This window comes from Vicia villosa, linkage group LG3 (assembly GCF_029867415.1).
Source record: "Vicia villosa cultivar HV-30 ecotype Madison, WI linkage group LG3, Vvil1.0, whole genome shotgun sequence".
In the NCBI taxonomy this organism is placed as follows: Eukaryota; Viridiplantae; Streptophyta; class Magnoliopsida; order Fabales; family Fabaceae; genus Vicia; species Vicia villosa.
The window spans coordinates 216,795,309-216,811,415 of record NC_081182.1 but is presented as its reverse complement, the minus strand read 5'-3'; the positions used below and the strand labels follow the sequence as shown (position 1 = coordinate 216,811,415).

The 16,107-nt window shown below is 33.6% G+C and overlaps 3 protein-coding genes across 4 annotated transcripts; all 3 read left to right on the top strand.

The window, feature by feature from the left end:
- Positions 1–2,169: 2,169 nt before the first annotated feature.
- On the top strand, positions 2,170–6,995 carry LOC131593566 (protein NCA1-like). Of its 2 annotated transcripts, none has more exons than XM_058866131.1 (8): positions 2,170–2,376; positions 2,798–3,075; positions 3,159–3,390; positions 3,684–3,829; positions 5,233–5,320; positions 5,433–5,579; positions 6,122–6,271; positions 6,416–6,995. In XM_058866131.1, the coding sequence occupies exons 2-8, from the start codon at positions 2,816–2,818 to the stop codon at positions 6,488–6,490; spliced, it is 1,098 nt and encodes a 365-aa protein (XP_058722114.1). In that variant the 5' UTR covers positions 2,170–2,376; positions 2,798–2,815; the 3' UTR covers positions 6,491–6,995. The 2 variants fall into 2 exon arrangements, with proteins under 2 accessions (XP_058722114.1, XP_058722112.1); XM_058866129.1 differs by having other exon boundaries at positions 2,173–2,376; positions 2,794–3,075.
- Positions 6,996–7,984: 989 nt separating this feature from the next.
- Positions 7,985–10,434, top strand: LOC131593568 (uncharacterized). Its single transcript, XM_058866133.1, has 2 exons — positions 7,985–8,282; positions 9,504–10,434. The coding sequence occupies exon 2, from the start codon at positions 9,506–9,508 to the stop codon at positions 10,220–10,222; it is 717 nt and encodes a 238-aa protein (XP_058722116.1). The 5' UTR covers positions 7,985–8,282; positions 9,504–9,505; the 3' UTR covers positions 10,223–10,434.
- Positions 10,435–14,189: 3,755 nt separating this feature from the next.
- Positions 14,190–15,387, top strand: LOC131593567 (U11/U12 small nuclear ribonucleoprotein 31 kDa protein-like). Its single transcript, XM_058866132.1, has one exon. The coding sequence runs from the start codon at positions 14,373–14,375 to the stop codon at positions 15,216–15,218; it is 846 nt and encodes a 281-aa protein (XP_058722115.1). The 5' UTR covers positions 14,190–14,372; the 3' UTR covers positions 15,219–15,387.
- Positions 15,388–16,107: the final 720 nt, after the last annotated feature.

The following is a 16,107-nucleotide window of genomic DNA, read 5'->3' as shown; positions in this document are numbered from 1 at the left end:
AGGATTTAGGAGGAGCTTGGTGACATTCTCACGTGTGCGAGTCCCAATCTAGAATCAATAGACTCGTTTGTTTGGTGGCGAGATGAAATAAGTTTCTTTGTATAATTGGTTTATGCTAGATTGGTAGGCATTAAACGTCTTGGCTCTCATTTGGTAGAAGAAAATGTTGGTGCCTTTAAGTTGTTATGGTCCAATAATGTCCCCAGAAACATTCAAGTCTTCGCTTGGAGATTGCTTCTAAATAAGCTCCAAACAAGGGATGAGCTAGCAAAACATGGCGTATTTGTCGGGTCTGTGAGTGTACTTTCCCAAATTAGATGTTTTACATGATGCCAAAACTAGGATCTTTAGCGTTTCTCCACATTTGATGATATCATCTGAGTCGTGTTGTGCATCTTAGCATTAAGAAGCATAAAAACATCTTAGAATTTTCGTTTAGAAAAGGTTTTGTGCATTAGAAAAGGTTTCATGCATTAAAAATCATTTTATGTGAAAAACAAGCTTATGTGTCGATACATACATGCTATGAGTCGACACATGCTATGATGCATGTATGAGGTATTTATACGCGTGCAAGTTGGAGGCAAAATAAAACAACAGATTTAGAAAAATTATGTTGAATTTCAAGTTTGTTAGAGCATGTGTCAACACATACGAGTCATGTGTTGACTCATATTAATGCATGTGTACAGTATTTGCTACCCACGTCTTCCTTGGACGACGACAACCACACATGGGAATAGTTGAAATCTCAAAGGAATTGCTGCTTTTAACACTGTTACTTGCAACCATTTGATCGTTTTAGGGTTTCAAGAATCTAACACGAAATAATGAATACATGACAAAAGAAGAAGAAGATAACACGGTGGAAATGAAAGAAACAATTTTGGAGAAAAATAGTAATGGGCGGATGGAAGAAGAAGATGTGTGTGGAACCTTAGAAATACAATGTCCAACGTGGAAACTTGTGCACAGTCAACCTTCTTCAATTGGCGACGTAGGCTAGAAACACAAAATCTTGGGGAAAAATATGCATCAAGGTTTTTTTCAGATGAAATATTTGAATGTTAAGGGGGATAACAATTTTTTAAGGGGGGTTATATAAAAACACACTTATATGACAGGGGTAAAAGACATCTTAATACCTAAATAGGATAGTATATACTATATATGATCAAAAGTTCATGAGTTCGACCAAGAATTCAACATCAATATTTACTAATTTTATTTTAGGCTTAAATACAATTTTGCCCCCCCGAGTTTTTCAATTGTTTGATTTTAGCCCCATAAGTTTCAATTGCTTGATTTTGGCCCCATAAGTTTCAATTGCTTGATTTTGGTCCTTCATGTTTTCCAATTGTATGATTTTGTCCCCTGAAATTTACCAATTGCTTGATTTTAGCTTCTCAAGTTTATTCCCTTTTACATTTGATAGTCTCTTAGTGACATGTAGATTAAACATTTTTTTACCTCCTCACTTGTTTATATACCTTTTTTTTTCTAATTTTCTTCTCTACCATTTTATTTTTATTTATTTTTTAATTTGTATGCTTTGAACGAAATATTTTGAAAATTTTAATTATTTCATTTAACAAATACTTAATGACAAATCATTCTGACAACAAAAAAGATTGACCACTATGTAATTAAAATAGCTTATTAAAATAATAAACTGTTTGCCAATAACATATTTGAACTTTTTATCAAAGTTATTTTATAATATAGGGACAAACCTAAAATATCCCATATAAAAAGATTGAAATTCTATATGACCAATAAGATTGTTAGACTTCAGAATTTTATGCTTAAATATGCGCGAGTTGTTGACCAAAGAGTTTGTTATTTTAATTAACTAGTGGTTTATCTTTTTTGCTGTTAAAATAATTTGACATTAGACATATGTTAAATGAAATATTTAAGATTTTCAAGATATTACATTTAAAGTTTAACTCTTTTTGAAGAAAAAAAAATTGTAGAGAAGAAAATAATAAAAAAAAAATAAAGAGAAAAAAAAAATAGTCTTAAAGTTATGAGGGGATTATCAAATACAAAATCAAACCATTAATAAATTTTAGGGTAAAAACTGCATATAAGAGTTTATTTTATTACCCTCCATTAATTTCCACATATTTTCCCCTATTTTATATGGTTGAGTATGAAATACATATAAACTTAGGGACTAAAACCGAAATATAAAAGATAAGCCCAACCTCGATCTCCAACCAACCGCGTAATCAATCCACAAATTTCTCAGAAATCATCGCACAAACTCTCTCCCAAACAAAACCAAACGTTGAACATCACAACAACAACAACAATCAAATCCCTCTTCAACGACGCCGTTTCTTCCATCTTCCTGTTTCCTCTCAATATCCTGTAACAAAAATCTCATATTCTTGAATCTTGGTTTTATTTTAGCATAGTTGAAAATTGATGATCTTTGAATAAATTGAAAATTGAATTTTAATTTTACCGTTTTAATATGTGCCTATGAAATATGAATGCATAGATGTTACTTTTCTATGTTTTTTTTTTTTTTTGAAATTGATAGAATTTTTTAATTTATCATTTTAATTCATGTCTATTTCTCTATTATCTAATATCCGACACCGACACTTGTGTTTACGTTTAGTTTATTTATTTTATTTCAAATTATTATTGATGCTGACGTGTCAGACTTGTTCAGGGTCGTGTTTCCGGTATCTGTGTTTCGTAGACTCTAATTAATGAGGATTGATACAGTAGCAAGTTGTTCTTGAGTTAACTGAATGCAAAAATGTTGTATTTTTGTAGGCAGTTGTTGTTGTGGAACAATATGAAACCGGTTTGTCCTTTTGTTAAAATTCCTCGGCCGGATGATAGTAATAGAAAACCGAGTGAAAACTCGGCTAAACATCACGTAGAACATGAAAGTAAGGTGAAGAAAGAGGTTAATGACACGGCTAGTGTTTCGCCGAAGTGTCCGATGGGATATGACTCTCAGACGTTCAAGCTTGGTCCTCTTAGCTGTATGGTATGCCAAGCGCTGCTGTTTGATACAAGTAAATGTGTGCCGTGTTCGCATGTTTTCTGCAAGTATGTATCACGGCCCGTGTGTTTATTTCTTGAATGTATATTGTTTTTGGATGATTTTTGATTTTAGGTGTGTATCATGTTAGAGCATGTATATCGCGTTTTGAGGACTGTCCGTTGTGTGGAGCTGATATTGTGAAGATCGAGCCCGATGACAATCTTCAAGGTGTAGTTGATCGGTTTATTGAAGGTCATGCTAGGATCAAAAGGTCTGTTAATTTAGACAAAGGAGAAGAAGCAGCAGAAAGTAATAAGCCGGTTATATACGAAGACGTGTCGTTGGAAAGAGGTTCTTTCTTAGTGCAACAGGCCATGAGGGTGAGTATGTTCTTTTCAAATGTAAATGTGGATGAAGTCTTGTATATGAAGGGTTAAATTGAGAAAAAATGATCCTTGTTATCATCCACAGTGTAAATGGTCACTAGTCTTAATCAAGTGCTTATTCTATAACAAAAGATAAAATAAAGTCAAAATGTTTACATGGGTATGGCATTGTTGATGGGAACCCTAGCCCTGCCGAATCTACTACTTTTTTGTTTTACTTTGTTTATGTTATACTTTTTTAGACCACGTGATAATGAGCATTTCACCATATGAAATTCAAAAAACAGGCATTCCGTGCTCAGAATTTAGAAAGTGCCAAATCAAGACTTGGCCTATGTGCAGAAGATGTTCGTAGTCAGATAGAAAAAGTTGGTAACACTTCAGAGTTATGTTCACAACTTGGAGCAGTCTTGGGTATGCTTGGTGATTGCTGGTATGTTGTAGGATATTATCACTGTATTTTATGATAAGATATTGTTTACATATTTGTTGAGCTTAGTGAAATATGGAAAAAATTTCTAATAAGAGTAATGCATCTGTCAAGAAGACAAAATAGTCTAATATACAAAGGCGTTGTCAAAATACTAGTATAAATAGTAACTAGTGTTGTAACATATCGGCTACAGTGCTATAGCATAGTGAAATTTGAACAAATCCCTATTGTTCTGCGATAAGCTATTCATGTAGCGGAATTTCTGCAGACCACTATTTTCTGTGATCCATGGTTGACAACACTGATAGTAACACTGAGTATAACTAGACTGAGACCAAGACTAATAAAATCAAATAGGGATGTTTAGAATAAGTGGAAATTGTGTTTGGTTTTGAGGAAATTTTGAGTTTTGGTTATCTATGTCTGTACCAGAAATTGTTTCCCATTGTATCCTCTTTGTATATCTATAATGGAATCCGAATCATCTTTGGCATTGAAGACATTTTGAGTTTTGGTTATCTATGTCTGTACTCTGTACCAGAAACTGTTTCCATTGTATCCTCTATCGATATCTATAGTATAATGACAACTGTTCAATTTCCTATACTGCTTTAGCCGTTTTTGGTGTACAGAAATAACCACTAAAGTTAGAAGAAGCTCCTAGTTTTTGCTAGTTTTTTTGCTGTTGTCTCTCACTTTAAAACAGGCCCTAAACCCATTAGCATATAGTTGCATCCTCTGAAGCAGAAGCACCGACAGACATTGGTAATAATTTGAGAGAATGGAAATGATTGTATGTAATCACACCTATTAGTATCGTGTCGGTGCTGAACACTGACATAGACACACCTTTTATATGAAGTTTCAGTGCCACGTGTTTGTGCTCTTAAACTACTCCCTCCGTCCCGCAATGAGTGACCCATTTGGAATAATATGATGTCCTAAAATGAGTGACCCATTTCAATTTCCAATACACTTTTTCCAATTTTACCCTCTAATTTATTAAAAGTTCACCATTCCCAATACATGATAAGGGTACTTTAGTGAAAACAACATTCTCTCTCTTACTTTTTTACACTTTTCTTAATCTGTGTGAAATGGTGTGCTGGGTCACTCATTATGGGACGGAGGGAGTATTATGTAGTGGGTCTTTTGGTCTCTTCGTGGTGCAGTTTATCATTTTTTTAGAGCCGTTTAGATCGTGAACATTTTAAGAGATTATTTATCTCTTTTTTGTTTTTTAAGCCTCTTGTTTTCTTTCTTATTCTCTGTTTTTTCCTTTTTTTTTCATTCATACTTCGCATTTCTTTTTGTATCACAAAGTATGAAAGAATATAGTTTAATTACGAGTTTAATGAAGGAGATGGATTGTGATCTTCATGTTTACAAAATAATTTCTGCAGCCGAGCAATGGGTGATAGCAGTTCTGCAGTAACTTATTTTGAAGAAAGTGTTGAATTTCTGTCAAAGTTGCCAAAAGATGATTTGGAGGTTATTTCATTAGAACCTTACTTTTCTTGGCTCCCATGAAAAATAATAAATTACGAGATCAAAATGCTTATGTTAATTGTCAATTTATTTCTTTGACCTTGTTATCTTACAGATTACACATACACTTTCCGTTTCACTTAATAAAATTGGTGATCTTAAATATCATGGGGGAGACCTTGAAGCTGCAAGATCTTACTATTTTCAATCCTTAAATGTTCGCCGTGATGTTGTCAAGAACAATTCAAATGCTTCATCTCAAGTTAGTAAATACTTTCCACTTATATTTGAATTAACTTTAACAGTAGTGTTTTCTGACTTGCTTTAAGCTTATTTAAGTTGACTTATTTAAGGTTACCTAGTAGCATATTTGGGAGACTTTATAGAAACAACTTATGAGTATGATATATCCATAAGTTATTTTTAGCTTAATTATGTAACCTCTTTAGTATAGTTTATGAAAATAGTTCATAGGAAAAGAGATTGATTTTATTTTATCTTTGTCATAGAAATATTATCTTAGATAGAATATTATGATGGAATTTGATCCATGTAGCCGACCCATTCAGTGGGATAAGGCTTGGTTATTTGGTTGTTATAAAAATAATCTACGCACTTGTATGATGAGGTCTTACACTAAGCACTTAACTTAGATGTTTGTCCAAAAAGGCCTTAGTAAGTGGATTCTACCTTACTAGCCTATTTACTCACCAAATGTTTCATTATGTGATTTACACCAATCATGTTTGTTAGATTCTTTTCTAAGCATAGCACATGAAACACTTGCTGTTTGTGTCAATTTAGGTCTTAGATGTTGCTGTTTCTCTCGCAAAAGTAGCGGATGTTGACAAAAGTCTAGGAGATGAAAAGTCGGCTAATGACGGATTTCAAGAAGCTATAAACTTGCTGGAATCACTTACTTTAAAATCTGAAGCCAGTGGGCTTGAGCAACGGGTAAGTTGTTAACTATATGTATCCTAATAAATAAGTACTATATTATTGTATTCTTCCTCTGTTTCCTCATCCATAACACAAATTTCATTTTGCGTGCATTTCAACATAAGATCTTGAAATTAACTTATGTTTCTGTTCTTATAGAGGCTATCAGTTCTAGACTTCCTTAGAAGTCAACTGGCAGATGATAAACAAGAACAAGTTGAACAAGCAGTTTGAGGTCAGGTAGATGCTTAGCGAGCAGAAAGAAAGCATCAATTCAGATGCAATAAATGTTTCTTTATGTGATTGGATACGTATGTAAAATAAGCTCAGGTCTACGGAGGCGTTATAATAGAGGAAGAGAATTTTCATTTCAAGTGATGAGGATCTGTTATTTTGGGCATTGCAGTAGTACTTGTCTTTGAGATTCTACAACAGTTCCCTCTGTGTTTCTTATACCACACCACACCACTGGAGTTTTTGTATCCACCTCTTTAGTTGAAGATTCGATCCTCTCCCGTTACCAGAAGTTCTTTCTGATGACCGGAGAGGATCGCAACTTCTGTAGTACCTTATTTGTGCATAAGTGCAATTGTGATGGTTCTTCCTTGCATTTATGTAACTGATATAATACGTCTCTAATAAACTAGAAATGAAGAAACATGTAGGTTGTGTTTCCAACTTGAATACATTCTATAATGTGAAGGGTGAAATTTATACAATATTCATAAATGTTTGTGTTTGGGTGAGTTTTGATAAATATGATTAAGTAGAATTCATTTTGTAAAACCAGTTTGGTTACTATGAAGTTTAAAGTGAACGTGAAGTGATTTATATTTAGATATTTTTATTTTGAAAGCAAGTTTAATGTAAAACTTTTTGATCCAATGCACAAGTTACTTATATCAGTTCTAGTCAACCTGAGGTTTGAAGACAATTGATTTTGCCTGAACCTTAATCCATGAATTGTCACTCAAGTTATAGTGTGTATGTCCTTTATTTAGTTGATGTATACCTATGTATGTTTCCAGGCATGCTTACACATTGTTGCAAGTTACCGTAATTCTTCTAAACATATGATAAGGTTCTACACATATCAAGTTGTGCAGATACTATATTGAAATGTGAATGTCCTTTCATGTTGTGCAGATACTATATTGCTGAAAATGTTTGGGAATTTAATATGTTGTGTGGTGTAAACAATTATGAATTGAATCGTAAATTAGCAGACCATCCAGTTGTAGACCGTTTAAATATTGAAGAGATTTTTTTTTTCTGTTGAGATGATAATGAACACGATTCTACCCAACAATATACTCATGACTTTCCAAAAAAAGAAACTCATTAGTGTAATAAATATTAAGTCAGTTTATAATGCTAGACATAGAAGCAACAAGGCAATAAAGGGTCTAAAAATTGAAATAAAGCAACAAGGCAATAAGGGGTCTAAAAATTAAAATAAGTTTGTTGCAACTTTTGGATGAAATCATTATGTTTCTAGGTATAAAATATTTGTGATAAAAAATTCGTTCAAAATAAATTTTGGATACATCCATCATCCATCCAATTGTTAACAAATTTCCTAATGTGTTAATAATATATTCAACATATACAACAAATAAATAATGGTGGTATGATCAAAAACTTATTAAACTAATTAAATAAAAAAAAAAGATTAAAACATAATAATTTTTAATTTTATGCTATGAAATTATCCACTTACATATAAGACTGTTTATTAAAAGAAAATCAAAATGGATAAAACCATATATAAAACCAATTCAAATCATCCGGATCCATGTCCAGATCCATTTTCGCTTCACTTCTCTAGGGTTTCTCAAAACCCATTCTAGCACCTCTCTAGTCTCTACCCTCAAATTCCCTCTGTCGGAGAACAAATTCCGTCGCCGGAAACCGAACGAACTCACCGGAAACAAAAAAATCAGAACCGAAAAAAATCCGCCGCTGCATCTGCTATTTCGTCACGGTCTCCCCACCGCTCCTCGCTCTCTCGGAAATATCTCTCACAGTATGTTGCGTCCCTTTTCCATCTAAAATTTGAGTTCAATTTCAATTAGGTCGTGTTACAATGGACAGAGTTGAAGCAGTGTTGGTTTGATTTCAATATGTGTATTTGTGTTTACAAGGGGATTGATGATAAAATTGAATTTGTTTCTGCATAGTTATAATTTTGAACTGCTGTGTTCTCAATGTAGGGATGTCAATTACATCTGTTAATGGGGATCTTGTGGGGAATATCTGTGCGGATATCCGAAGTTGGGGATTTTTTTCCCGTGGGGATGGGGATGGAGGGAAAAGTTCCCCCGATAACACTTTGGGGCGGGGATTGGGAAAGTATCCTCCGTCCCCGTGGATTCCCCGACTCCGAAGATATATGTTAATTTATATATTTTATATATTATATAATTATATAATTTTACAATGTATTAGAAAATGAAGAGTCATTAGAAGTTATAGATTTGTCACACATAATCAACCACTTGCGCTGGACGACATCGGTATTGTGGTAGTAAATTAGTGGAAGCACGGTAGCAAGAAGTTATGTTACTATTTATTTATTTTTACATAAAAAATATTAGCAACATCAAGTTCTTTTGCTTTTCTTTTTTATTTATTATTGATGCAAGATGTATTTTGATTTTTTTTATAAAATAAAGACGCAAATATATGCGTTTTAAAAAATACGGTAAAAAAAAACAAAATACTAGTGTCATAGTTTTGATCAAAAAGTGTAGAAATTTTCTTAAAATTCGATCTCCGTGGATATCCGTGGGGATCTGTGGGGATGGGGATGGAGGGAAATATTCCCCCGTGGCGGGGATTGGGGATGGGGATGGGGATGGGGACTAAATTTAGGGGCGGGGCGGGGAGTGGAGAAACATCCTCCGAACAATATCTGCCCCGTTGACATCCCTATCTCAATGGCAGAACGTAGAAAATATTTTTTTAGTGAAATTTAGGTATTAAACTTAGTGATAGGATTACTGTGTATTTGTGCTTTCTTTTTTTTGCTTTCGCACCGGTTCCGACCTACATGGTAGATCGACTAATCCGGGTCGTGCTACGGAGGCATGTGCACTGGCCAAGCTTTGCGTCACTGTGCTTTCTAATGTATAAGTTTGATATGTTTTTGCTGAAGGAAGGGGTTCTTGTATTAGTTTATGAAAAGTTTACTGGATATTATTCTTTTAACACTTTAATTTGTACTCTGATATTTTTCTCTTGTAAGGAATGAATCGTTTGCGAGATTCTGCTTTCACTCAACGGAAACGACAAAAAGTGTCGGAGCCGGTGTTGACAGATGAAGAGCGTTTACTCTTTAACCTCATACGTAGCAGAGAAAACATAGGGATATGGACTGGAGACATGAAAAGAGAAACAAATCTTCTTACTACTGTGGTCAATAAATCCCTGAAGACACTTATAGCCAAGAATATGATAAAGGAAGTTACTACTATTCAAAACAAAGGTAGAAAACACTACATGGCAAAAGAGTTTATGCCTTCCGAGGAAATCACCGGTGGTCATTTTTATCATGATGGGAAACTTGATACTGGTTATATAAACAGTTTAAAAGCTGTGTGCTTGAAATGCATTTTCATGCAGAAAGTTTCCACATGTGATGGTTGTGTGGAGTCGATTAAAAGAAGTACTACAGTCTTTAATACTGAAGTCACAACAAAACAAATGGAAGAGATTTTGCAAACTTTGGTTTTGGATGATGAGATCACGCAGATGATAAGTACTGGACTTGGGGAATTTTCATCTATTCCTGTTGGCAAAACTTGTTACATGAGCAAAAGCAAAGGTGGAGTTATAGGGGAAAAGAAGACTGCTGACTTGACTTCCATTCCATGTTTTTCTTGTCAAAGAATTAGCTTTTGTTCACCAGATGGCACTATCTCTCCAGCAGCATGTGTTTATTATCAGAAATGGTTAGATTTCTGAAATCACTGGATTACTAGTTTGTTTTCTTATGCTCTCCAAGTTTTGAAATTTATAATGTGAAGAGTGCAATTTATAGAATATTCATAAATGTTTATGTTTGGATCAGTTTTGATAAACGTGATTTTGATTGAGTAGAATTTATTTTGTAAAATCAATTTGGTTATTTTGAAAGCAAGTTTAATGTAAAAATTGGTGCAACTTTTTAATCCAATCTAGAAGTTACTTTTATCAAATCTAGTTAAACTGAAGTTTGAAGACAATTGATTTTGCCAGAAGCTTAAATCCATGATTTGTATGTATGTTTCTAGGTATGCTTAGTTACAGTTATTCATGTGTTTACTAAGGGTATGGAATTGTTTCTTGTTTATACACTTTTCATTATATTTGAAAACAAAATAATGTCAACAATCTCATTATAAATAAACAAATAAATATTCTTTAGAGCATTTTTATTGAAGTGAATAATAAGGAATTAGAAATGCATAAACTAAATTATTTTTGATGGGGTCAAATTGTCACGTATAATTTAAGGAATTGAATTTATAGTTGATTCAACTTTTTTTGTTTTTTTACTTTAATTATGATTCTTTATAAATAATTCAAACTTAAGTTCACATTTTTATATTTTTTTATTCGTAATTAGTTTTATTTCAAATTTAATTATATTAATTAAAAATATAAAAATATTAATTATGCACAATAGTAATTTTAGAACATTTTATAGAAAAGTTATCTTAATAAATGTTATGATATTATAAAATAAAAATGACAAACACTTAATGTTAAATGAGTTTGCTACGGGCATGCATTTTGGAAGACCGAGGGAGTGGGAACTAACACTCATCATTAATTCAGTTTGCGTATAACAACACTCCCCATTTTAGGGTTAGGATGTCACCACACGAGGCTTTATAATGTAGAAAGTGCATGACACTTTTGTGTTTGACAGAAGTGGTTCAATAAATTATTGAGAAGATAAAGCCGATTTAAGAAAAGATGAGAGCTCAAAATCACCAGAAAAGTTATGCAGATAAACGTAGAAAATTGCTAGAATTTGAAAAAAGAGATCACGCTAGAATTTGAAGAAAGGGATCACATGTTTTTAAAAGTTACTCCTAAGTTGAGCCTGTAAGGATTATTTAAGACGAAGAAGTTAAACCCCCCATACATATGACATTTTCAAAATATAAGTCAAGTAGTAGTGGTGGCATATCATATGATGTTGTCATCATTTATATCAGAACTACATGATGTATTTCATGTATCTTAACTTAGAAAGTTTGTGCCTAATCTCTTCCAACCCGTATTGGTGGAGTCGATAGAGCTCGAATCGAATCTCGCTTTTAAGCGTCAACCAATTCAAGTGGTGGGTAATTTAAGGGTGATAAAATAACTCGTCCCTACTGTACCAGGTGGTCAACAGTATTCAACCGGTCAGTTGCCTCTTTCACACCTAGATTGTCTTACAAATATTGAATGTTTAAGAGCATCCCGTGTCCAGGAATCAATAGTTGTGAAAGAGGTTGTTATGAAGGTTGGCTTGGTAGAACTATTATATATGTTGGAAGAATAGTAAGCGTTTGAATGTTCTCGATCAGTTGTACAAAGAGGAATGTCTTATCTAGTAGAAGCATAAGGGGAGGTCACGAGGACTATAGGAGGCAACAAAGCTTTGTTAGTCTCAACGGTTGCAGTACTGACGTAAAACTGAGCAACGAATCTGGTAATATTCGATGTTACCGTGAATTCAAGAGTTCGTTATTAGATTTGTTTGAGGAAAGAGATTGGTGTTTGCAGTGAGGTAGATCGATGATTTGCGAGAAGGATATAGATGATATGAGAGAAGAACATCGATGATCTACGAGAAGAAGAACGATGATCTACGAGAATAAGATCGATGATCGACATGTTTTGGGGAAGATACTGTGGTTTTTATGGAAAAACAGGGGAAGTCAAGAGTCAATTTTCACACATAGCGCCATTGTTGAATTCAAGAACTAAAAATGTGTAGTTAAGTGGTGAAATGAGGTCATGGAGCGGTGGAACAAGCTTTCAGTACGACGAAGAAGGGATGAATTTGCAAGGTTAGTACTCTAATCCAAGTCACCTACTGAGTGAAGAATTTTATAAAAACGAGAATGAATAGAATACATGAAATGAGGCGACCTGATCTTTATATAATATGGACGATTAAACATCCCGCGTTTGATTTAATACTCTATACAGATGACCACTCAATCACATATGACCAATGAGAGATGTGATAGAAGGTGTGATCAAGTGTCCTCGTCAAAGATTAGAGTCCACATGTTCGATGTGCTTTTCCTTTCAACGTGTGTTACTGATTCATCTTCGTAGGTCTTGCAAACGACCCATAACATATGGTACTAACCAATTAGAAGCAAGATGGATTTTGATTTTCACGACCTCTTATTGATACTTGCTGAAGTGGCACAATCTAACGATTTCTGGAGAGACTTTCGAAAATCCAATAATCCATTTATTTTCAATTAAAAAGCTTGTGAAAGACATTGAATGCAACAATCCCTTGTAACAAGGTAGTTTAAATATGAACTTGGAAGAGATTAATGTGTGTTGGCATGTTAATGAAATGGATAAAGCTCAATTGTGGTGCTTTTAAGTAAGAGAAATATTAAGTGTACATTTAAAGTTATACAACGCCTTTAAGTAAGAGAAATGTTAAGTGTACACTTAAAGTTACACAAACACCGTATACAACTACGATTATATATATATATATATATATATATATATATATATATATATATATATATATATATATATATATATATATATATATATATATATATATATTATATATATATTATATATATGAGGAGGGATATTCTTACTTCAAGAGTAAGTTATCAAGACTTACTCCTCATCATGACCATTGATTATTTTTAATCTAATGGTTAAAATTAATAAGTAATTAAATGTGGAGAGAGAAAAACAATACTCATTAATTTTAACCATTAGATTGAGAAGAATCAATGGTCCTGATGAGGAGTAAGTCTTGATAACTTACTCTTGGAGTAAGAATATCCCTCCTATATATATATATATATATATATATATATATATATATATATATATATATATATATATATATATATATATATATATATATATATATATTATATTTTATTTTTTTAATAATTTTTTTGTATGCTTTGATTTTTATGCATCACTAAATAATTATATGCATACGTATAAATGCCATACAGTGTAGAAAAATCAGTGTAAACATAGCTTCTTTAAGTAAAGTTTACATATGGTTGGTTGGATGTGGAGGTTTACTTTGTGATGCAACCAATAGGTGAATTAAGAGTTATTCTAAGAAAATTGACACTTTTGATATTTATTCTATAAAGATGTGGCCAATCTTATATGAGTTAAAAGAATAGTATTTAGAATTTATTTCTGAAAAATAATTTGTCGACTCAAATTAAAAGGATAGTATTTAGAATTTATTTGTGAAAAGTATTTTGTAGACTCTTATTGATATGATGCTTGATAAAACTACTATTCCCTGTTCAAAGAATTCACAAGTTTATAAATAAAGAATGTAGCATCAAGGTTTGTTCAAAGAATTCACAAGTTTATAAATAAAGTATGAATCATCAAAATTTATCACACATCTTGTAAAATCAATCATAATGCTTAACTACTCACAACTTCAATTTGAACATCATGGAGATTTACATCTTTAATAACTATTTCCTAGAGGATTTAAAAAAGATGTTATTTAAAAATTATAGTGGAACTTAGTTCTTATTCCCATATTTATTAGTTTGTTTGCTTAGTTTCTTTTCTTTTAATCTTTGATCTTATATTGTAAAAACTAAAAAAAATTTAAAAAATAAAACACTAGTTTGTGAGCAAAATATCCATTTATATATGGATAAAACCATATCCAACACCGATTCAAATGATCCGAATCCATGTTCAAATCCGGTTGGAGTTTTCGCAGTGACACATAACCATTTTCGCTTCACTCCTCTAGGGTTTCTCAAAACGCATTCTAGCACCTGATTTCCTCTCTGTAGATTAAAGAAGCATCGGAGAACTAACTCCGTCACCGGAAACTAACGCCGTTGCCGGAATCAAAAATCTAGAACCGAAGAAAATGTCAAGCAAGAAGAAACACAAACAGAAACACAGCGACAGCGACGAAGACGACGACGTTTTCTTCTATCGCTATTGCGCTTCATCATCAACCCCCAACGGCACCACCACCGCCGCCACCATATCCAGTAACCAAACCCAATCAAAACCGAACAACAAACGATCGTTAATAGGAGAAACAGGAGAACCCTTAGCACCGTCAAAATCAACGCTATACGTTTCAAATCTAGATTACTCCCTAACAAACTCCGATCTCCACACGCTCTTCTCCACTTTCGGCCGAATAGCGCGTGTGACGGTTCTCAAAGATCGTCACACGCGCCTCAGCCGTGGAGTCGCGTTTGTGCAATTCGTTTCTCGTCATGACGCGCAACGTGCCGTGACGGAGATGAATAAGAAGATTCTTAATGGAAGGACTCTGACTGCTTCTATTGCTGCTGATAATGGACGTGCTCCGGAGTTTATTAGGAAGCGCGTGTATAATACTGAGACTGAGACTGCTTTGTGTTATGAGTGTGGGGGGCATGGTCATTTGTCGTATGAGTGTCCTAAGAATCAGTTGGGGCCGAGGCCGCGGCCTCAACCTAAGAAGCCGCGGCGGGGATTTGGTGGGGTGAGGGATAGGGATAGGGAGGAGGAGGGTGATGATGAGGAGGAAGAGGGTGGTCGGATTGATGCGGAGCAGTTTGAGGATAATTGGGCTTCGGTTGTGGATGATGAAGCGGGGGAGAGATTGCTGGGGAGAAACGGTAATGATGGCGAGGGTTTGGACAACAAGAAGACTAGGAAGAAAGGAAAGAAAGCTGGGTATTTTAGTGATGAGAGTGATCATGATGATGATGATTGATCACGAGTCTATGTAGCATTGACACTTCATTGTGAAGGTGTGTTTAGTATTCAGCATTATCGCGATATTGTGAAATATGATTCTAATAAGAGTAATGTACCAGAAATTGTTTCCCGTTGTATCCTCTTTGTATATCTATAATGGAATCCGAATCATCTATGGTATTGAAGACATTTTGAGTTCTGGTTATCTATGTCTGTACTCTGTATTATATATAGAAGCAATACAATAAAGAAAGGCATCAAGCTATAATTCGTGACATCTGATTGTTATCTACCTATGTCAACCAAATTTGAAGAGAAATCAACTTAAAGTTTGTAGTTTATGCACTTGTATTTTGTACACTGGACAAGGTTTTTATGGATTTGTGCGAAGGAATACTGGATATCATAATCTGCAACTTCATGGTCTAGAGAGTAGAATGACATCTTGCTTTCAATGGAAAAACAACTAGTACGGTCTTACTTTGCACTCCACTCTTGTAGCTTTTAGAATTTCATAACTAATTCTCAAAATTGTGGCTAGGAGGATATTTCCTGTTTTGTTCTGTGTCTGAGTTTGTAGTTTTGCTTGCTGCAGAGGTGTTGTAAGTTTTTGTTTTTCTATGTGCTGATCTTAATTTGGCTTAGCTTATATTTTAAGCAAACCAATATGTGAGGTGAAGTATAGAACTAGCTATCATTAGATAAACATTTAAAAGTTTTTGAACTTGGTGGTTTGTGAAGTCTTCCAAGTTTATCAATTTTAATTTTGTTCTAGAGAGATGCTGTAGTTTTCCTCTACTGTTAGGAGTTAATCTTTCTTTTAATTGGTTTTATTAGATTGTCATATAATTGTTGGGTGACTTATAAGTTATTTTACTCTTACTCTTTCCTATACTTTTTAAGTG